This window comes from Chiloscyllium punctatum, chromosome 11 (genome assembly GCF_047496795.1).
Source record: "Chiloscyllium punctatum isolate Juve2018m chromosome 11, sChiPun1.3, whole genome shotgun sequence".
Classification (NCBI taxonomy): domain Eukaryota; kingdom Metazoa; phylum Chordata; class Chondrichthyes; order Orectolobiformes; family Hemiscylliidae; genus Chiloscyllium; species Chiloscyllium punctatum.
The window spans coordinates 116,278,552-116,301,522 of record NC_092749.1 but is presented as its reverse complement, the minus strand read 5'-3'; the positions used below and the strand labels follow the sequence as shown (position 1 = coordinate 116,301,522).

General features: G+C 43.6%; 1 protein-coding gene across 5 annotated transcripts in view; it reads right to left on the bottom strand.

Moving 5' to 3' along the window:
• Positions 1 to 1,555: 1,555 nt before the first annotated feature.
• Positions 1,556 to 22,971, bottom strand: part of stx11a (syntaxin 11a) — a 32,053-nt gene continuing 10,637 nt past the window's right edge. The window contains exons 1-4 of one of the 5 annotated variants that reach the window (XM_072581623.1): positions 10,736 to 11,083; positions 9,731 to 9,884; positions 7,950 to 8,035; positions 1,556 to 6,089 (exon numbers count right to left, since the gene is read on the bottom strand). In XM_072581623.1, coding sequence (XP_072437724.1) covers positions 5,233 to 6,084 — 852 coding nt within the window. In that variant the 5' untranslated portion in view covers positions 6,085 to 6,089; positions 7,950 to 8,035; positions 9,731 to 9,884; positions 10,736 to 11,083 and the 3' untranslated portion in view covers positions 1,556 to 5,232. Of the gene's footprint in view, positions 6,090 to 7,949; positions 8,036 to 9,730; positions 9,885 to 10,735; positions 11,084 to 22,971 lie in introns of those variants that run through there. The other 4 variants (XR_011961939.1, XM_072581622.1, XM_072581624.1 and 1 more) reach the window with 4 other exon arrangements.

Genomic DNA, 22,971 nt, shown 5'->3' with positions numbered 1-22,971 from the left:
AGGATGAGTTTGCGAAGTGAGACTCAGCTGGCCATACGACCATAAGACTGTAAGACCATAAGATATAGGAGTGGAAGTAAGGCCATTCGGCCCATCATGTCCATCATTCAGCCTACTTACCCACCATCTCCCCATAGCCCTTAATTCCTTGCGAGATCAAGAAATTATCAATCTTTGCCTTGAAGACACTTAACATCCCGGCCTCCACTGCACTCCGTGGCAATGAATTCCATGGGCCCATCACTCTCTGTCTGAAAAAATGTCTCCTCATATCTGTTCTAAATTGACCCCCTCTAATTCTAAGGTTGTTCCCACGGGTCCTAGTCTCCTGGCCTAGCGGAAACAAATTCCTAGCATTCACCCTTTATTGCCATGGATTATCTTGTAAGTTCCTATTAAATCTCCCCTCAAACTTCTAAACTCTAATGAATACAATCCCAGGATCCTCAGCCATTCATCATATGTTAGGCCGACCATTCCAGAGATCATCTGTGTGAGTCTCGGCTGGACATGCTCCAGTGCCAGTATGTCCTCCTTGAGGTGTGGGGCCCAAAATTGGACACAGTATTCTAAATGGGGCTTAACTAGAGATTTATAAAGTCTCAGAAGCACATCGCTGCTTTTATATTCCAAACCTCTTGAGATAAATGACAACATTACATTTGCTTTCTTAACCTCAGATTTAACATGCAAGTTCGCCTTAGAGAATCTTGGACTAGCACTCCTAGGGATCCCTTTGTGCTTTGGCTTTATGAATTTTCTCACCATTTAAAAAATAGTCCATGCCTGTATTCTTTTTTCCAAAATGCAAGACTTCGCATTTGCTGACGTTGAATTACATCCCCACCTCTTCAGTAGTATCTGTCTGTCCCCTAACTTCGTATCATCTGTTAACTTCGCCAGAATGCCCCAGTCCTTCATTCAGATTATTAATATATAAAGTGAACAAAGCTGACAAAAGGTAATTGATTAATTTGAGGAATTGTAACCAGTTGAGGATGCCAACGGTCATCAGTTTGACGACAACTCTGATTGGTGCCTTGACAGTTGAACAACTTGGGTTTGAATGATGCAGTGAAAACATTTTGGACTGCTAGGTAGAGATATGGCATCTCTTGTGCAATAAAAACTCCTACAGTCTGAAGGAAGCCAGTTATTTTGTCCCACTAGTTGCTGTAAGCTACGACTGAAGAGAGTTTGTTAATGTACTAATCACCTCCAAAGAAGTGATAGGAACCTGGAGAAAAGAAATTGAAGAACAATAAGTGCTGGCAAAGTAAAACGATCATCTCATTGAACTCAGTTTACTGGTGCTATTGAACTGTGGCTTCCAGTTATTTTTCCCCTCTGCCTACAAAACCAATGTTTTTAGTTTGACTGTATGTATACGTGTGCATGTAGGGAGGATGTTTAGAGGAGGGTTCAAGTTTAATTAGTAGCGTTATATAGCTCAGATGGAATGTTGTACACCAGACCACATCTCCACCTGTTGCCAATTTCCATTTTAAAAACAGAGGAAAGACAGAAACACACTCAAAGTTCTGTTTGGATTGAATACAAATATTTTATTAAAAATGTAGCTCACTAAAATAACAAAAATATCCTAATAAAAAGAAATTACCATACTGTCATGCAACACAAGTGTTTTCTGGACTGTCTATCTCTTTCCATTGGGAAATCAGTAAGACAAAAAGAATTGATGAAAAGACATAATGCACAGATCAGACTCTGTCTGTGGTTAGTAACTCTCTCCTAGTGCCTAATGTCAGCTCACCTGTTGAAATGCCCTCTCCAGATACTCCTGGCAAACTTCACACCTTTAGTGAGTGTTCCACTTGAAGTCCCTACATCCTGATGTCTGGTTTGAAGCAAACTTTTCTCAAAGAGAACAACGTTGATGGAGAAATTCCCGAAGTTTCCGGCTGAGTCATTTTCAGCACCCATTCCACCGAAATCACATTATGATGACAAGATTAGTGACTGGAGATAAATCTCAGTGACGCAGTTATCCCTGCCCCATGTAACAGAGAATCATTTGTTTTAGGAAATTACAATAATGGCATCTGGTTTCTGTTTTGAACATCACTGGGTAGTAATTCCTATTACAACATGAATTAATAGAAAAACTAGTCTCCTTTGAAATAAGTATTTTATCTTCAAAGCAACTGAGTTTTGTATTTTTAGCTAGAGTTTAAAGAAGATTACACACAATCAAATTAAAATATTAAGAATCAGGTTGTATTCAAAGTTTTACAAATAAACACAAAATCTATAAATATTTACAATATGGTTTAAAAAAATTGTTCATGTTCTCCGTATCCTGAAAGGAAAATTAATGACATTGTATATATACACTACTTCTTCATTGAAAACAAAATATTTTCTGGATCTGAAATCCAAACTCATAGAAAGAAATCAGGCTTGCTGTGATGGCGAGGTGTATTTTGCAGATACTATGAATGTGAATAATTTAGATTAAATTAGAATAGATTCCCTACAGTACGGATACAGGCCCTTTGGCCCAATAAGTCCACACCAATCCTCCAAAGAGTAAGCCACCCAGACCTCTTCCCCTACCTATATTTTCCTCTGACTAATGCACCCAATACTACGGGCAATTTAACATGGACAATTCAATTAACCTGCACATCTTTGAACTGTCGGAGGAAACCCACGCAGATGCAGGGAGAACGTGCAAACTCCACACAAATTTACGTTTGTGTTTTAAAATCTTGCTTCTCCTCTTCCTACATCAATCTCAGACACCTATTAATTACAATTTTTTTTACAAAACTGCTCTTGACTAGGGATCAATTTGATATGTAATGTTTGTTTTGATCCTGATTGGAACAGTCTTGAACATTAAACTAGAATTTGAAACCAGGCCTCTAGTGCCAATGAGTGCTTTAACTGAGACCAAAGTTATACTGCTGTGAAATTGGTAGTGTCAGACCTGGAGTAAGATTCTAACCAGAAGCAGAAATACCTCCCTTCCATCATTTGATGAATTTTATACTGGACCCTGCATGGAGCTAAAATGACATGGCAAATTGCTTTTGGCTGTGGGGAACTTTGACATTCTAAGCAAGCAGAATAAAATATTGGGGAACTCCACAGCAATGCCTTCACAGGATTCTTCAAATCCAGTGGCAAGTACATTGTCCTCTCCCAAACCAATCGGCCCAGCAGAAAGGGGCTAATAATTAAAACCCAGCTTCATTGGGCAGGGCATTTTGTTCATGTGCCTGTCACTAAGCTCCCTGAAGTAACTAAAACAGAAATTGGTGAAAAAGCACAGCAGGTCAGGCAGCATCTGTGGAGAGAAATCAGAGTTAATGTTTCAGGTCGAATGACGCTTTGTCAGAAATCTGAATTCGTCCCCAGAGTTCTAAGGAAGGGTCACTTGACCCGGAATTTAGCTCTGATTTCTCTCCATAAATGCTGCCTAACCTTCTGAGCTTTACCAGCAATTTCTGTTTTTGTTGCTGATTTACAGCATCCAGAGTTCTTCTGGAATTTATTCAGTTTTCCCTGAAATAACTGTTTGACTCAGAACTCACTCACATTCGGCTCGGGACCCCCAGGAGGACAACAGAATAAAAACAGAATTTCTGAGCTGCCCTGACAGCCTCCCTGAAAAGGTCAGGCATTCCCAAACAACTCTTCAAAGGCTCTGGGGGGCTGTGAACAATCTCAACACAGGAAGGTTTGTTCAGGAAGACACTGAACATTTTAAGACACGTCATTGGGAGCATGCAGAAGTGAAGCGGAGGTGTCAGAGAGAGTGTACAATCCTCCTAACCAATCATCTACCTGACCCTTCGAGGACCACCAGCCCCAGACATGTCAGAGATGATAGATTGATAAGCATTTCAGAACCCATCTTTCCAGAATGGAAGCAAGTCACCATCTATCCCAGTCCTGTCTATGAGGCAGGACTGACTGCTATTAGTAAATTCCCAACAACCACTCTATCAGTCACAGGGAAATAGATTACATGAGTCTCAAACTGCTTTCTCTCTAATTTGCCTTTGGTTGATTAGCCAGGATCAGCGATCAACACATGAAGCCCAGGAGGATGGTTACATTTTGTGGCCTGTGTTGTTACATTAATTAGGGCTCATTCAGCCCCATCTAGCACTCTCACCATTAGCAGTCAGCCTAAATCACTCTGGAATCAGAGTTCTGAAGAAGGGTCACTGGACCTGAAATGTTAACTCTGCTTTCTCTCCATAGAAGCTGCCAGATCTGCTAAGTGTTTTCCAGCAATTTCTGTTTTTTTTTAGGTTTCCAGAATTTTCATTTCTTTGTTTTAAATTTATCAAAGGCACTTTCATAATTTGGCATTGCTGGGATTTGAATTTGTGATCACTGGACTTCTGTCCCCTTATTGGTTATGAGTACTTTCACTTCAGCCCCTGTCTGTGTCCTGCTGCAATGGACGTGATTATGAGGAGTAAGGTGATCATCTCAAATGTCACATGGTACAGGTCTTCATAATCCTTCCTCCTGTTCTTCATTCTCTGCCCTCTCACTCACCTCTGGCACTAACTGTCCTCTGACCAAAATGAGGAAACAAAGATTCAGCGGGAAGGGAGAAAAAATCCTGAGACCTGGAGCTATGACCCAAAGCAAATAAAGCACAAAAGGAGCTCTTGTTCTAAACACACAATAGAACTTACCCAAACTCAGCTGTGATGAAAAAGGCTGGTCTTTAAGAAGTTTAAAGCATCACCGATTAACAGCAAGGGGCAACAGACCCTATGGAAGTCTTAGCACCATCTTCTTAGATGAACCAGAGAGGGCCATTGACCCACATCCTGGGAATAGAAGAAAACTTCAGTCATCTTGATTGGTGGAAGATTTTCAATGTGATGCATTCCCTCGTTTCAGTTCAGGACAGAGACAAACAACTCCAGGTCTGTGATAAAGCCTGGCTTTTGAGAAACTTCAGATGATGATTCAAAACTAATGAACATTCGGCAAAATGCATGTGGGAAGGAATTTTCAATTCTGGAGAGTGGTTATGATGATTTGGGAGAGTGGATGCCCTACATGTATAGCTGTAGGAGGCAAAGGAAACTCTGCAATACAACTTCCTTTCTAATTGATGTGGTCTCTGGTGGAAAGGGACAAAATCTAGCTTTTGATTCAAAATCCAATGTGAAAGTATCTGTTTGGAGATGAGAGTATTTCACTGGATTGACATAATGATGGCAGGCACACGTTCTGTCAGAGGCAACAACAGCAGAAGATCTTTCGACAAATATTGTTTCTCTTGTGTTCCACAGCTTTCTTCAGCTGCACTTTGGCCTCCCCCATGTAATCTTGAACCTTCTGCACATTTATCTCGATGTTGTTGAGGGTCTCTGATTGTTCCTCCACCAAAACTGCCATCTGCAGGAACAAGTCATGGATCTCACGGACGCGACACTCCAACTTCAGCAGCTCCCGGTGCCGCTGCTCAATTTCTGACAGAGCAGTGCGTGCCCCTCGCACTTCGCTCAGCAGGTTTCCGGAGAACACATCCCACTTCCCCTGTTCTATCATCTCCTCCATCTCGTTGTTGGAAATGTCTTTTCCCATGATCTCAAGCTGCCGTTGGATCCGGGTCTTGCAGTTTTCCCGCTGCTTCATCTCCTCCTTGTTATACTCCGACATGGCGTTGTGGAAAGTGTGCAAGACAGCAAAGTGCTGTGCCTGGGCAATCCGAACAATGGCAGCATTAGGCCCATGTGTATTCGTTATCTCGTTGATGTAATTGTTTAGGTCCTGCAGCCTCCGGTGGATCTTCTCACCCCGACTTTTTATATCTTTTGCAATAGAGTTTGAATCCCGCTTTATGCTGCTAAGACGTCTCATCGAGGTCAGGAAGCGAGTGTTCTGCTTTCCTAGACGTTTAATGTCCACTTTCAGGCGCCCATTTTCCTCTTGGATTTGTTGCACTTCTTTGTGAAGCACCTGCAGAATGAAGTCACATTCAAATACCAAGCCTTCACGAGTGGAATCCACCTCATCTTCGGTCTCTGCTTGCTGTTGGGACAATTTTGAACATTCGATCAATTCTTCAAGTCTGTCCTTCATTGTTCCTGAAAGAAACCAAAATAATCAAGATCAGAAAAACCAAAATGACAGGAGCAACTCAGCGAATTTACATTATTCAGTAAATATATTTTAAAAAACTTGCATCCTTGTAGCTCTTTGGAGATCCTGAGGACAAGTGACGGTGTTTTACAGAAAACAAACTGCTTTTGAGATCCACTCATTTATCATTTGGAAACGGAACAGATATTCCTTTAGATTAGATTACTTACAGTGTGGAAACAGGCCCAACAAGTCCACACCAACCCATAACCCACCCAGACCCTACATTTACCCCTTCACCTAACACTACAGACAATTTAGCATGGCCAATTCACCTAACCTGAACATTTTTGGACTGTGGGAGGAAACCAGAGCACACCCACGCAGACATGGGGAGAACGTGCAAACTCCACACAGACCGTCGCCTAAGGTGGGAATTGAACCCAGGTCTCTGGCGCTGTGAGGCAGCAGTGCTAACCACTATGCTGGAAGATTCCACAAGAAGTAGTGAGATAAATCTTTTTATGTTTTTAGTTAATGTTTGAATGTTGGCTAGAATTATGGGAGGGCTGCTGTAGTGTTCTTCAAATTCACCTAGAGAAACTTTCCCATCCACCTGAGAGGGTTGATCACCTTCAGTTTCGGATCTTATCACAAAGGAAACCTGACAGAATATTCCAGTGCTGCACTTCCACAGAGACCCTCAGTACTTACCCACCAACAGTATGGGACGCTCTGCATTGACCCTCTGACAGTGCGGCACTCCCTCAGCACTGACCTACCAATAGTGCAACACTCCCTCAGCACTGAGCCTCCAACAGTGCGGTGTTCCCTTAGTGCTGACCCTCTGACAGTGTGGCACTCCCTTAGCACTGATCCTCTGACAGTGTGGCATTTCCTCAGCACTGATCTCCGACAGTGCAGCACTTCCTCAGCACTGACCCTCCGACAGTGCGGCACTTCCTCAGCACTGACCCTCCAACAGTGCCGCACTCCCTCAGCACTGACCCTCCGACAGTGCAGCACTCCCTCAGCACTGACCCTCCAACAGTGCCGCACTCCCTCAGCACTGACCCTCCGACAGTGTGGCACTCCCTCAGCACTAACCCTCCGACAGTGTGGCACTCCCTCAGCACTGATCTTCTGACAGTGTGGCATTCCCTCAGCACTGACCTACGACAGTGCGGCACTCCCTCAGCACTGACACTCTGACAGTGTGGCTCTCCCTCAGCACTGATCCTTTGACGGTGTGGCATTCCCTCAGCACTGACCAACAACAGTGCGGCACTCCCTCAGCATTGACCCTCTGCCAGTGTGGCACTCTCTCAGCACTGACCTTCCAACAGTGTGGTACGCTTTCAATACTGACCCTCCAACAGTGTGGCACTCCCTCAGCACTGACCCTCCGACAGTGCCACACTCCTACAAGGATTTTCTTTATCTCTGATCAAGGTGGCCAAGTGGTTAGAACTTTGGACTCAAGATCCAATGGATATTGGTCTTTGTGGGTTTGATAGCAGAGTTTTTGTGGATGACACTGTGGCTCAGTGGTTAGCACTGCTGCCTCTCAGCACCAGGGACCCAAGTTTGGTTCTAGCTTCGGGTAACTGTCTGTGTGTAGTTTCAGGTTATCCCTTGTCTGTGTGGGTTTTCTTCAGGTGCTCCGGTTTCCTCCCACAGTCCAAAGATGTGTAGGTTAGGTAAATTAGCTATGGGAAATGTGGGGTCACAGGGATAGGGTCGCTCTGGGTGGGATATTCTTCAGAGGGCTGGTACAGGCTTGATGGGCCAAATGGCCTCTAACGTGCACAGTGAGTTTTCCATGAAACAAAACTTTGCAGCAGAAAAGTTATAAATGACCTCACCTGAATAGCAGTATCCTGTAGTTTTGATATCTTGTGTTTTCGAGCTCTAAGATGTGCCCAATCTGATTGCATATCAAGCAGGTGGCCTGAAAAAGATTACAAGTAAACCATATAAGTATAATGTGAATTTATATAGTGCATTGAACACTGAAAAATGCCCAAATCTCCATAGTTTTTATGATTATCTGTCAGTTTATCCACTAACGAACAATCTGTGCCTCCTATTTACGACAGAGTGTATTTAGGACAGAGGTAGCGAGGTTCTAAATTAGGATTAAGGATTCTAGGGAGAAGGCGTGAGAATGGGGCTGAGAAATATTTTGGCCATGATCGAATGGTGGAGCAGTCAAATGGCCTAATAATGCTCCTATAAATTATGGTCTATTACAAAGTATTAGCCTTGAATTTTCTGAGCAATTGCTCAGAGGTTTACCTTAATCTACCACTAGATTCTCAGCTGTAGCAAACAATATCATTTTACTGTCTTGTCAGGGGTTCTAACTTGTAAAGTTCTGTTTTGGGAAGGACTTTTATGACACAAGACATGGAAATACTCTGCAGGTCAGGCACTACGTGGAGAGAGAAATAGAACTAATGTATTAGGTCAATCAAGAGAAATGGGAAAAGCTTCCCCAATGGTAGTTTCTTAAATACATAACACTTTAATTTTCATACCTTAGAGAGAGAGCAGATTTAACTATTTTTGACAGTTTTATGTTATTGTAATGAAATTGGTAGGAAATTTAAGTTCGACTTGAACAATATTTTGTCAGTATTAGTGAAGTCCTATAACGTTAGGACTGAAAGAGGGAACCCACACTGTGTCCATGGGCAGCAGGACCCTGGGTGGCATTTGACTGGTGTCAGCCCAATCCAGCATCATTCATTGTCCTTTAACCAGATTCTGATCTAGTTTCCTGATTGAAAACTGCTGATGTATAAGAGTAAGGGAGGGACCTGTGTTTTATATGATTGCAATCAGCAATTTCAGGAGCTAAAGAAGAAAGGGGACATTCTAAACAACTTAATTCAATCTTTAAGCATGGGTTTCAGAATTATTCATTGATTCAACTCTCTTGGTCTGATATAACATCTACTTAGACCCAATCCCACACAGTTAAATCCACACTAGCTGCATCAAGGCGTCATTATCCAAATAAGCTAATGTACAAGATCCCAGAGTGGGAATTGCACAACAATGGAAAGATGAGCCATTTATTACTTTTGGTTAGTAAGAGGAATAAGTTTAGAGAGAGGTTGCTTCCTTGTTTGAATATTTCTGTTTCATCTCTTTTCATGATTAAGGAAGTCTCTTTGTGTTCTGCACCTTCTTTAAATTCAGAGACAGGAACCAAGTTTACCACGGTCCAAACTTTGGTCAATTTATTGACAATCTTTGATACTGAGGTTGTGGTTTTGTCAGAGCCCATAATGCTAACTGTTGCTTACTTTCACATAATACTGAGCGACTGCTGTACTGTTGGAATTGTCATTATTAGATGAGATATTGAGCCATGGCTGTAGGTGGCTGTATTCCAGGATATTCCCCTCCCTCAATCAACTGCAGCAATAGATGACTTGGTCATGATGTCATCTGATGTTTCTCGGAGCAGCTGAAGATACATTGCCACCCTGTCTTCTACGTTACAACTATATTTCAAAAAAATACTTTGTTGCTTTTGGGATATCCAGAAATTGTGTTATACAAGTAAACTTTTCTATTATATTGCCTTATGGGAATGGGGAAAACAGTCTGAACAACCAACATCATCCTTACTTACAGGATATGTACAGTTTCTGCTGATTGGCTTCCTTTCCTAAGACAGTTCACATCAGGAGCAGGGTATCTGGAGTATTGGCTGGGCCTCCCTCTCCCCTTCACGTTTTCACACCAAAAACTGCAGTTTGGGTACTCTTTAGCTTCACACAGCAGAGCTTGGAAATAACAAGGTAAAATTATCAACACACTTCACTAAAAGGACAGAGCTCCTTTAAAAGTTAATCTGGGGGTGGTGAACTAAAGAGTCAGTACCTTGTGACAAACATACACCAGCACTCTTAACATTATCAACCTCCTGGATTTCTCTCACCAACACCATCAATCCACACTGACTACCATCAGCTCAAAAAGAGGATCGTATCATCTTCCCAGGGCAATTAGGGCTGTGCAATAAATTCCATCTCTTATCCTTCAGAAGAATGGACAGTATCGTCCTACTCAATTAACATTGAAAAAGTCATAAAATAAGATAAAATTGTGAAAGCGTTTTTTCACACACTTCACTGTCTGTGTACCTTCAAGTGATTTATTTGGACAACTGAAGTTATGCTTAGGATGGCAGGTTCTCCAGATGAGATCTCTTCCCATCTGATGACATTACTATACATTTGATCGACCAGGCTATTGTAAAATATGCCTCAATTTGTTAAGTTGACCATTTAAAAGTCTTTGCATCACACCGAACAACCAGCCAGCAGCTAATAGAACATAGAACATAGAAAAATACAGCGCAGTACAGGCCCTTTGGCCCTTGATGTTGCGCCGATCCAAGCCCACCTAACCTACACTAGCCCATTATCCTCCATATGCCTATCCAATGCCCGTTTAAATGCCCATAAAGAGGGAGAGTCCAGCACTGCTACTGGCAGGGCATTCCATTAGATTAGAATCTATTTCTAATCTTAGCTAAGATTAGAATCTATTTCTAAAATGAAACACATTAAAGTATGTATTTTCTCAGCGCGAGCTATTGCTGTTTTGAGAACAGGAAACGTTGGTCACTCACCCAGACAGCCCTCAGAAAGAGTCCGGGTCGTGGAATGAGAAAGCAAGCTGAGTTCTTGAAACAGACCTGGTTGTGTTGCACAGTGTGAGCTTCAAGCCCCTTGCACCTGCATCCTTCTTACAATTTGTTAAAAGCAATTCACAGTTCAGATTCTTCCAAGCACATCTCACTCACTTGATGTGCAATGCAGCAAAGAGGTCACTTCAGAAACCCTTATGTCTGGCGAATTGTCGTCCTTTTCTATTTGGTTGAAATTGAAGATAGAGCAGGCCAGTGGTCTTGCATAATCCCCTTGAAATACTGCAGTCTGGAACACCCAGTCACAATGCTGTCCAGAGTCAGACTGCACAGGCTCATATGGGAGGTTATTATTGTACCATGTGACTAAAGTACCATTCTGGGAAGTGACACTGAGATAAAGAAATAGTTTCCTTTCCTGTGGGCGAGTACGGTTGATCACTGAATGTGTATTGTCAAATAGCAAGGGAAAGAGACTGTAGTTCCTGGTACAACGAACTCCTAACCACAGAAAAACCTCATTCACTCAGAATTTCCCCTCTACAGTGTGTCAGATATCAATGCATAATCATTGTATGATTTAACAACTCTACAAAATGTCTCTCACATTGTGTCATTTGAATAACTAATTCATGCAGAATGTTGTGAGTAGGGGGCTTCCAAATATCTCACAAACACAATGCTAAGGAAGTCTCCAGTATGAAAACTAATACCTCTCCCTACGTTGTCATTCACTCCAGCTCTACAAACTTTCAACCTTCCACCATTAGTGGCCATGCCTTCAAATCTCAAGGTACTAAACTCTAGACCTTCCTTCCCTGCAGCTCTCCATTTCTGTTTCTGCCTCTAAGACTCTTCTTAAAACCTACCTCTTTGACTAAGTTATTTTTGTCTCCTGCTCTAATATCTCCTTATGTGGCTTGGTATCAACTTCCTTTTTACAAAAAAAAATTCTTACCATATACAAATATAACTTGTTTTCATCGCTGTTTGTTCTCTCTATCACTTATATGTTAGACTTAAATACTTAAGAAATGGGGTTGGCCGAGGTAAAGGTATTTTTAAAGATTGTTGAAAGACAAAGTTAAAAATCACACAACACCGGGTTGTAGTCCAATAGGTTTATTTGGAAGCACTGGCTTTTGGAGCGCTGCTCCTTCATCAGGAAGTTGTGACAATCACCTGATGAAGGAGCGATGCTCCGAAAGCTAGTGCTTCTAAATAAATCTGTTGGACTATAACCTGGTGTTGTGTGATTTTTAACTTTGCCATAATCTCTTCCTTACTGATAAATGAACGTTGTTCAAGGCCAGCAATTAACTGATCACACATTTTCACCAGATCGTCTATGGGGATTTTTTCAACTGTGTTCAGAAAGTCATCACTACTATCCTCACGCTGATCCGTATTTCAAACCATTTCAGCAACTTTCCCATCACTCAAGGAATGCACAACAGGGTGCATCATTGTCAATGTTCAGCATTTATACAGTCATAGAGTCATAGAGATGTACAGCACAGAAACAGACCCTTCAGTGCAACTTGTCCATGCCGACCCAATCTAATCCTACCTGACAGCACCTGGCCCATATCCCTCCAAACCCTTCCTATTCATATACACATCCAGATGCCTTTTAAATGTTGGAATTGTACCAGCCTCCACCACATCCTCTGGCAGCTCATTCCATACATGTACCACCCTCTGAATGAAAATATTGCCCCTTAGTCTCTTTTGTATCTTTCCCCTCTCACCTTAAACCCTCTAGTTCTGGACTCCCTGACCCCAGGGGAAAGACTTTGTCTATTTATCCTATCCATGCCCCTCGTGATTTTATAAGCCTCTATAAGGTCACCCCTCAGCCTCCGACGCTCCAGGGAAAACAGCCTTAGCCTATTCAACCTTTCCCTAAAACTCAAATCCTGCAACCCTGGCAACATCCTTGTAAATCTTTTCTGAACCCTTTCAAGTTTCACAACATCTTTCCAATAGGAAGGAGACCAGAATTGCATGCAATATTCTAACAGTGGCGTAACCAATATCCTGTACAGCCGCCACATGACCTCCCAACTCCCGTACTCAATATTCTGACCAGTAAAGAAAAGCATACCAAACGCCTTCTTCACTATCCTATCTACCTGCTCTACTTTCAAGGAACAGTGAACCTGCACTCCAAGGTCTCTTTGCTCAACCACACTCCCTACAATCTTACCATTAAGTGTATAAGTCCTGCTAAGATTTGCTTTCCCAAAATGCAGCACCTCACATTTATCTAAATTAAACTCCATCTGCCACTTCTGAGCCCATTGGCCTCTTCAATGTAAACTTCCTGTAATTTATTTACACTTTTGTCCGATAAACTTGGTGCGTAAGTTACAAGGTTTGCTATGATCCTTTTCTCTTCAGTGACACAAAACCCTTAAAAGTCTTCATCTTTAGGTTCATTTACATCGAACCTCGTTGTAGGCCAGAGTCTGTGCCAAGCATTTGTTCATGTTGATTTATCAACATCCTTCCAAGCATTAGCAACTGCATAAATGGTATCCTTAACACTTAACTCTTTCAGGAAGACTTGAATTCCTACCCCTCTGTTAACTGCAGCAAGCATACAGTTTAAAAAATAGTCATGATTTGGAGATGCCAGTGTTGGACTGGGGTATGCAAAGTTAAAAAGTCACACAATACGAGGTTATAGTCCAACAGGTTTATTTTTAATAGATATTTTTATTGAAAATTTAACATGTTTTTACACGTTTACAAAAGAAAACTAAACATTGATATACAATTAAATCTTAAATAAATAATAACCAAAATCTATCAGAGAAAAAGAAATACCAAGAGAAAAAAAACAAAACTCATCTAACCTACAACTAACCAGAGTGTATGCTTAAATCTCTTAACAAGAGAGATAAAAAAATCAACGCTTAACACAGAAATTTAGTAGTGGTATATATACTGGGAATTTGTTAACAACAGATCACAACAAAACCTGTATTCATGTGGGATTCATCTCCCAAGGGGCCCCGGACCAGCCAGGTTCGCCATCTCAATTAAATAAAAGCTCTTGTTAGGATGACCGAAATATCTGTATTTGTGTAATTCAAGAAGGGCTGCCATATTTTATGGAATAATTTGGTTTTTTGGTGCATTATATTTGTAATGAAGTCAGGGGGAATATATTCCATAATTATTCTGTGCCAATTCGAAAGTCCAGGGGGGCCTTCAGCCACCCAGTTTACCAAAATATTTTTCCTTGCACAGAAAGACAGAATGGAAAATAGTCTCTTCCCTGTCATAATTTCAAGTGTTCTTTATCCAATAAGTGTGTCTCCTGTAGGAGAGCTATATCAACCCTTTCTTTCTTGAGGTTTGCTAATATTTTCTTCCTGTTGACTGATGAATTACTCCCTTTGACATTTCAGGTGCGCCATTTAATCGACTGATTAACCATAGTCACCGGGCAAGTCCGAGACTTCTCGGGAGGAGAAACCCTATCCAAAACATCCCGAGTATAGAGCATATAAAATTCACAAAAATAAAGGCTCTTTAATACACTCAGATCAATATAATAAAAAACTATTTCTAAATTAAAAAATATAAAACGTATTTAAATGGAGATTCTCCCCTTTGTTCCCGGGGCCATCATTTCCTTTCCAAAGGCCCATCATATCCTCTCCTAACCAGTGCCCCACCTTTGACCCAGGCACCCCACGACAGGATGAAGAAAATTCAAATATACTACAGTGCGAGAGTTAACAGTGAGTACCCTACCCCCCACCCACACCAACACCTGGATATATTTGGTAATGTTAATACCATGTATGAACATATATAACTATAAAATTACAGTCTCAACAAATAATAATTAAATATAGTAATACAAAATGACAAGGGAAAACAACCCCGCTCCTAAGGACAGAGATAAAATAGGATAAGGTAACCACTCCCCGCCCCCCCCCCCCCCCCCGCCCCCCTTTTCCACCCACCACCTACATTAACTAGACCCCCGGCCTCTATATATACTAAAAAAAGGGGGAGAAAATCGCTAAGTGAAGAACAGATAAATAAACCCCTCTCCCCACCCCCCGGAGATAATATTAAACAGTAAGATAATAAAAGGAAAAAAAAGGGGTTAAATCGGGGGGAGGGCAAAACAACATCAATTAACTCTTACAATTTATCTAAGAGAGTCCAAAAATTCCTTGGCCTTCTCTGGCGATCCGAAGTTGTACACGGACCCGTCATGGCTGAAGTGTAGCGTAGCTGGGTAGTGCAAGGAGTACTGAAAGTTTGAGTCCCTTAATGTTTCTTCGCTTCGTCAAACGCCTTCCTCTTTTGAACCAAAGCTGGGGAAAAGTCCTGGAATAACATAATCTTGGATCCTTTATAAATCATGGCTTTGGGAACTTTCCCAAGATTTCTGGAAGCTTCCAAGAGCATCTGCCTCTCCTTATAGCTCTGCAGTCAGAACAGAACCGAGTGGGGGAGCTGGTTCGAGCCAGGCCCACGCACTGCAACTCGGTAGGCCCTTCCACCCTTACCTGGCCTGATCCAACCTCCAGATTTAACAGCTGTGGAAGCCACTGCTCGAGAAACGCTGTAAGCTGGCCTTCTTCCCATTCGGGAAGGCCCAGTGATTCTCGAGGTCATCGATGTGATTCTCTAAGGTCCGGACTTGCTGTTCGAGAGTCCGGACCTGATCCACGGCCGATTCTGCTATAGTCTTCGAGGTTGTGGCCTTTAGCTCCGCACCCCTGACTCGGCACTCAATTTACTCAATGTCTTGGTCGTGCTTTTGTAGCGCGGCGAAGAGCGAATTCCATCTGCTCCGGGACTCTTCGATGAAGGCATCGATCTTCGCGTCAAGTTTGGAGATTATTTCCACAAGGCTCGCCACCGTAGGCAAATCCCCCGGGGCGTCTGCGGACACCTCAGCTGCAGCTGGAAAGGGTGGGGGGTTCCTGCCTGCTGAGAACTGTGGGCTTCCTTCCCTCTAGTCATTTTTACAGGAGATTAGATTGTTTAAATTCAGTACTGAGCAACTAATTACATTAAGTAAAAACTATTTTAAATGCTTTGATGAGTGTGGTAGAGGCGGGTGGCCCACTTTGCCAAAGTCTTAGGAGGAGCACTATAGACTCAGACTTGCTGGGTCGCTGCCATCTTGGATCACCTCCGTCCAGCAGGTTTCATTGGAAACACTAGCTTTCGGAGCACTGCTCCTTTATCAGGTGGTTGTGGAGGACACAATTGTAAAACACAGAATTTATAGCAAAAGTTTACAGTGTGATGTAACTGAAATTATACTTTGAAAAATACCTTGATTGTTTAAGTCTCTCATCTGTTAGAATGACCATGTTAGTTTCACTCCTTTCATATGTGACTCACAAAACCTTTTTAAAAAGTTACATTCTCAGGTTAACTGTAACAAATAGTGTCAGCCCAGATATATGTTGAAGGTGTTGCTGCTGTCCCTCCCAAAGCCTGCCTTGAAGGATGGTCACCCGAAGGTCCGAGGTCGAATGTCCTGGACCACTGAAGTGTTCTCTGACTGGGAGGGAACACTCCAGTCTATTGATTGTTGTGCAGTGCCCATTCATCCGGTGCTGTAGCCTCTGCTTGGTTTCACCAATGAACCATGCCTCAGGACATCCTTGCCTGCTGTGTATGAGACAGACAACGTTGGCTGAGTCGCATGAGTACCTGCCTTATATGCTTCAGCGTCTAGGACGTTCGACCTCAGACCTTCGTGTGACCATCCTCCAAGTCGGACTTCAGGACAGGCAGCAATGAAAAGTAGCCAAGCAGAGGCTAAGTTCAGTCCCCATAGGGAGGGCCTCAACCGGAACCTTGGGCTCATGTCACACTACAAGTGACCACCATTGCACTATACACACACACAGGCACTCCTACTCCTAAACACACATACGCACTCCTACACACACACGCACTCCTATACACAGCCATACACTCCCACACTCACACATGGACCCTCTCACAGACTTAGACCCCTTTACACTCACACAGACACATATACACACTCTCTCACAGACACTCACAACCCCTCACCCCAGACACACACACACACACATATATATGTTTGTGGGGTGAATTTGTACTTGCAGAGTTACATTGTACTTTTCTCAAAAACTGCACAAATCCATGTAAGACTCTGTTAACTCATTTTTTAGATTAGAATCAGTCTTAATATTATGGCTCAGACACAGCACATAGGGGGCTCATACCTTCAACAAGAAGTTTGGCAGGGGGATGCGTGGAGCAGATGTCCAGGAGCAATAAAATTTTACAGTTTTCTTCCAGTCCAGCTTGCCTGCAATGAGCTTGTGCCACTGGTAAGAAGTGATTACTAAACCAGTCAAGAAACATTTCTCTGGTTACCCATGCTTTCTTGTTTGCATAATAATGTACAGGTGAATTATGTACACCTTCAGACATCTCGAATGTTTGCTTTTCCCAATCACTGCCAACTTCACCTTGTGTGTGTCTACAGCATTGGCACACCCAAGAATAGTTAACCTGTCCTTACTATCCTTAAAACCTGTTGGTGCCCTCTCACCAGAAGAAGAATTCAGCAGAAGAATTTTCACCACAGATTTTCAGATATTTTACACCAATATACTTTTAAACTTTCTGCAGCCAACCTTCTGCATATTGGCACTCACCTTCAATGCTCAGTTCTTTAAGATATCTTGTAGCTTGTTTCATGACCAATAAACCAGTCAGTGGCATATGTTCACTTCTTCGATGTCGAATGCACTGTGTCGAACACAGCTAAGATCTTCAGTTTTTGCCCTATGCAGTGTTTTCCTATTTTTCATTAGTTTATTGTCATCACTGTTACCATAAAACTTCAGTAACTTGTCTTTCTGTTTTTTTCAATCATATACAGTGATAGTTCCAACACCATATTCTTCAGTAAGATGCCGCACACACACACACCACAATCAAGCTTCTGTAATAACTCCACTTTCTGTGTTACTGATATCGTCAGATGCTTCCTTTTCTTTTTATTATTGTTACGCATAGGTGTATCTGCAGCTCTTTTTGCCATTTTCACAGTGAAATTATATAGTGAAACAAATACATAATTGACGCGTGCCAGTGTTGGGCCAAACTGCCACATGGGTCAAGTGAGTGTCGACTTCGCACGCCAAATAAGCCTTGTTATGCAGACATGACTGATGCTTCATACTTCACGAGAAAAACTTGGGATTTCAGAGCTTTTCGGATTTCTACCTGTACGAAGCTTCTGCTAATAACATAAAACAGTGTTGAGAAGAAGAGAGAGAGCTAGGGAGCACAGTTTAACATTTTGAGGGTCACCAAAACTCTTTAGTCAAACCAGAGCCTGCGAAATGTTAATGCAGAGAATTGGGCACTGAGTTTTGGTTGCTTGTCACACAATACAATTATGTTGAATGTTCCAAACTCTCCAATTGTAGCTTTAATTACTTGGCTACAAGGTTATGCAAAATTCAGGCCTAAAGTGATAAAAACAGGCCTTAAAAGAAATTGATGAGTGAAGATGTATTTTACATTGAAACAGTACTTAGCAAAAGTCCAATTCTTGATAGTCAGCTCAGCTATGGGAATGGTGAAGCTCAAAGAGTAATTCCCTTATGGAAAACTCTGGATAAATAGCCTGCCTGCTGTAAATTAATTAAAATGTTGGATGCTGGAATCTGAAACCCAAAAGAGAAAATGCTGGAAAATCTCAGCAGGTCTGGCAGCATCTGTAAGGAGAGCAAAGAGCTGACATTTCGAGTCTAACTGACCCTTTGTCAAAGCTTTGACAAAGGGTCAGTTAGACTAGAAACTTCAGCTCTTTGCTCTCCTTACAGGTGGTAAATTAATTAAACTTTGTCCAATCCTTGTTGAATTGGTGACAGATCAGGATAATGGCAGAAGGGACTGGAGAATTAGACACAATTAGACAAAGTTTATGGTGCTTTATAAGCAGGCCTGCAAGAAAGTAAGAACAGAAAACTTTGAAGAAAAAGTGAAGGCTATTACAGTGAGAACAATCTGCTTCTGACTAATGCTTTATTGCTGGTCTGTGACAAGTTACAAACACTAGAGGAGAGCAACCTTGGCAGCTGAATGGCCTGCTACTGCTCCCTGTCCACGGCCAGTTACAGGAAGGCACTTGAACTATTTCCTGGGGAGATATATAAATCTCTGCCTGGAGTTAGCGTGGGAGAATTCCTATGGAAATTCAAATCAAGACTGGTCTCTGTAACAGTTTATTGGCAATCACTGGTGTACAATGTGAATTGCCTGTTTTAATTTCTATCAGCAGAAGATTGGCTGTGCTGAGTTCCACTTCTACAGCTGTTGCCCTGCACCACACATCCACTGCCAGTAAGCAAATGAGCTCCACTCAGGACGGATGACAACATTGGGCACTGAGGGAAGGGTAATAATAAAATTTACAAAACATCCCAATATTTCCCATATTCAGCTGTTTGAGGTCTAGACATACAGAGTTATTCTTTGAAAAACAGAGCATCAATATACTGTCTCAATGAGAAGGATACAATGATACCTGTTTCCCAAAGTGCCCCAATCAGACAGAGAGAATCCACAGTGAATACCCTGAAGCAACTGGGGCAAGGTGGGAGGGAGTGGTGGTGATATGTGAGAGTGGCAGTTACAACAATATTCTCAATGACAAGCAGTCTCTACAAACATGTAATTTCATGGGAAGCAGGGAGATCACTCAGTGGTGAGGAAATGAAATAACTCCTAGGCTTTGGGGAGACCCCAATTTAAAGAAGCAGTTAGTCTCCAGCTGGTCTAAAGCAGAAATAAAATGGCAATCTTTTGGACCAGCTGAGTTGAACACTTGGAGCAGATGAAAGTCAAACTGGGCAAGTGTGATCTCAACATATTTGGACCTGAGGAAGACTAGCTCCACAAATCAGGGGGCGGCTGAGAGTCATCGCAGTGGAATTCTGGGACACATTGCCACTGTCATCATGTCTGTACAGCAGGACAGAGAGAACCTCGTGTTAAGGTGTGGTTAAACCTGAAACGCTACATTGATGTTTTCAACCCTGTGTCCTCCTGTGACCAAGATCCACTCACGTCAAACCAGTGTTCTTCTCTGACCATTGCCTCCTGCTGGCTGACTGTCACTTACAGGATGAACAGCGGGCTGGTAAGGGAACATGGAAGCTGAACACCAAGCTGTTGACCCCAGGAAACATTGATGAGCTCAAGAGGGATTACGTAGGTTGGAGAACCGTGAAGCCCTTCTTTGAGTCCCCAGCGGACTGGTGGGAAACAGTAAAAGGGAACATTAAGAGGTTCTTCATCCTCAAAGGTGTTTAGGAGGCGAGAGAGAGGCGGGGAAAACTGTCCTAACTCCAGGAAAGTATGCAGAACCTGCTCCTGCTGCAGACGATGGGGGTCAATGTCACGGAGGACCTCAAGGAGGTGAAGGGCCAGCAAGCCTCGCTCTTTGCCTCGGAGGCCTCCAAGATAATCTTCCGGTCCAGGGTCCACTCGGTGGAGAAGGACAAGATGTGCTCACGTTTCTTCTTCCAGAAGGTGCACAAAGACAGCTCCGTGCTCAGCAGCCTGAAGGAAGAAGATGGCTCGATAACGTCATCTCAGGCTGACATCATGAGGATCAGTAAATCCTTCTATGCCAGTCTGTATGGTTCAAAGCCAACTGACAGCGCGGCCTCCCAGTCATCCCTGTCCTCTATCACGGAGGTCTTAGACGACAGAACACGGGAGAGGCTGGACCAGCGGCTATCTCTGGACAAGCTGACCAAGGCCCTCGAGTCCTTCAAAAAGAATAAAACTCCTGGAAGCAATGGCTTACCAGTCGAGCTCTATGATGCTCTGTGGGACTTGATTGGCCAGGACCTGCTGGAGATGTGTGTCAGTATGCTTCAGGCAGGTACCATGAGTGAATCCATGAGGAAAGGCATCATCACCCTCATCTACAAGCGGAAGGGGGAGAGGGAGGAAATCAGAAATTGGAGACCCAACCTCACTACTGAATGCGGATTACAAGATCTTGCCAACCAGGTCAGATCTGCTCTGGGATCGGTGATCCACCCTGACCAAAACTGTGCTGTACCGGGCAGGAAGATCACTGAGAGTCTCACACTCCTCAGGGATACGATCACTTACGTGCAGGACAGGGGGTTGGACACCTGCCTTATCAGCCTGGACCAGGAGAAAGCCTTTGACAGGATATCACATACGTATATGAGAGATGTTCGCTCCAAAATGGGCTTTGGGGAGGGAATCTGTAATTGGATCAGACTGCTCTACACCAGTGCAGTCAGTGCAGTGCAGTCAGTGCAGTCTGTCAGTGCAGTCTCAATCAATGGGTGGGAATCAGATAGCTTCCCAGTCAGATTTGGAGTCAGGAAGGGCTGTCCTTTCTCTCCTGCCTTGTCTGTGTGCTGCGTAGAGCCATTTGCCGAGTCCATCAGGAAGGATGCAAGCCTGATAGGGGTGACTATTCCTGGCAGTGGGGGCCTACAAGTTAAGGCCTCCCTGTACATGGATGACGTTGCCGTTTTCTGCTCGGATCCACTGTCCGTGCACAGACTCATGTGCATATGTGACCAGTTCGAATGGCCCTCAGGGACCAAGGTAAATCGAGGCAAGAGCGAGGCCATGCTCTTCGGGAACTGTGCCGACCAATCCTCGATCCCCTTCACAGTCAGGACTGACCACCTGAAGGTGCTGAGTATTTGGTTCGGTGGGGCTGGGGCGCGTGCCAAGTCTTGGGAGGAGCGTATCAGGAAAGTGAGGTAGAAACTAGGCAGATGGAAGCTACGGTCGCTCTCCATTGCGGGTAAAAACCTGGTCATCAGGTGTGAGGCACTGTCATTGCTGTTATATGTGGCACAGGTCTGGCCTATTCCCAGAACCTGTGCTGTCGCAGTCACCCGGGCCATCTTCCATTTTATATGGAGATCAAAGATGGATCGGGTCCAAAGGGACTTGATTTATAAAGATCTGGGCAACGGGGGAATAAACATGCCCAATGCCACCCTCACCCTGATGGCCACCTTTCTGTGTGGCTGCATCAAGCTGTGCGTGGATCCCCGGTACGCAAACACCAAGTGTCACTACGTACTGAGGTTCTACCTGTCCCCGGTGTTGCGAAGGATGGGCCTGGCCTCACTGCTGCGGAACGTTCCAAGTAGTTGGATGGTTCCGTATCACCTGTCCTTCGTGGAGAAATTTATGAAGAAAAGCACCATTGACCACAAGTCCATCAGGAAGTGGTCAGCACGTAGTGTCCTTGAGACCCTTCGGGAAAAGGAGAGGGCGGATCCTATCGAGCGGTTCCCTGAGCAGACTGTCAAAGACATTTGGCAAAATGCCTCATCGCCAGAACTTTCCAACAAGCACCAAGACGTGGCTTGGCTGGTGGTGAGAAGGGCTCTGCCTGTGAGATCCTTTCTGCATGCCCAGACTCTCAGCTGCACCGCACGCTGCCCTCGAAGTGGCTGCGGGGGGGATGAGACTGTCACACACCTCCTTCTGGAATGTGCCTATGCAAAGGAAGTCTGGAGAGGAATGCAGTGGTGTTTGTCGAGGTTCGTCCCGAGCAGCGCCGTGATGCGGGACTCTGTGCTCTACGGTCTGTTCCCCGGGACGCACACCAAGACGATCATCAACTGTGACTAGAGGATCATCAACTCGGTGAAAAATGCTCTTTGGTCTGTCCGAAACCTGTTGATCTTCCAGCTGAAGGAGTTGACCCTGACTGAGTGTTGCAGACTGGCACATTCCAAGGTCCAGGACTACGTGTTGAGGGACGCGCTGAAGCTTGGGGCAGCTGCCGCCAAGGCATGGTGGGGAAAGACCACCGTGTAATGTCTGCCTGCCGAAGAAGAACAGGGGGCCCACGCAGTAAGTGAGCTCCGCTGAAGCCTCAGCTAAATACATGGACGGTAAATGTACAGATCTGTATATACGAATGATTAATTCCGATCTCTGTATGTAAAGAAATGAAATGTATATGTACATATGGCACCACCAATTGTACAGATCATCAAAATATGTTATGAATAAAGTATATTTTTGAAATTAAAAAAAGGCTCTGTGAAGATGATGATTGGTAAGATCAAGGTGGACAAGGGAGCAGCCAAAAAAAGACTGGACCAGTGTTAGAGTGGACATGCTGAGGCCTTTGGTCGAGAGGTTTTGCATCAGGAGGCTGA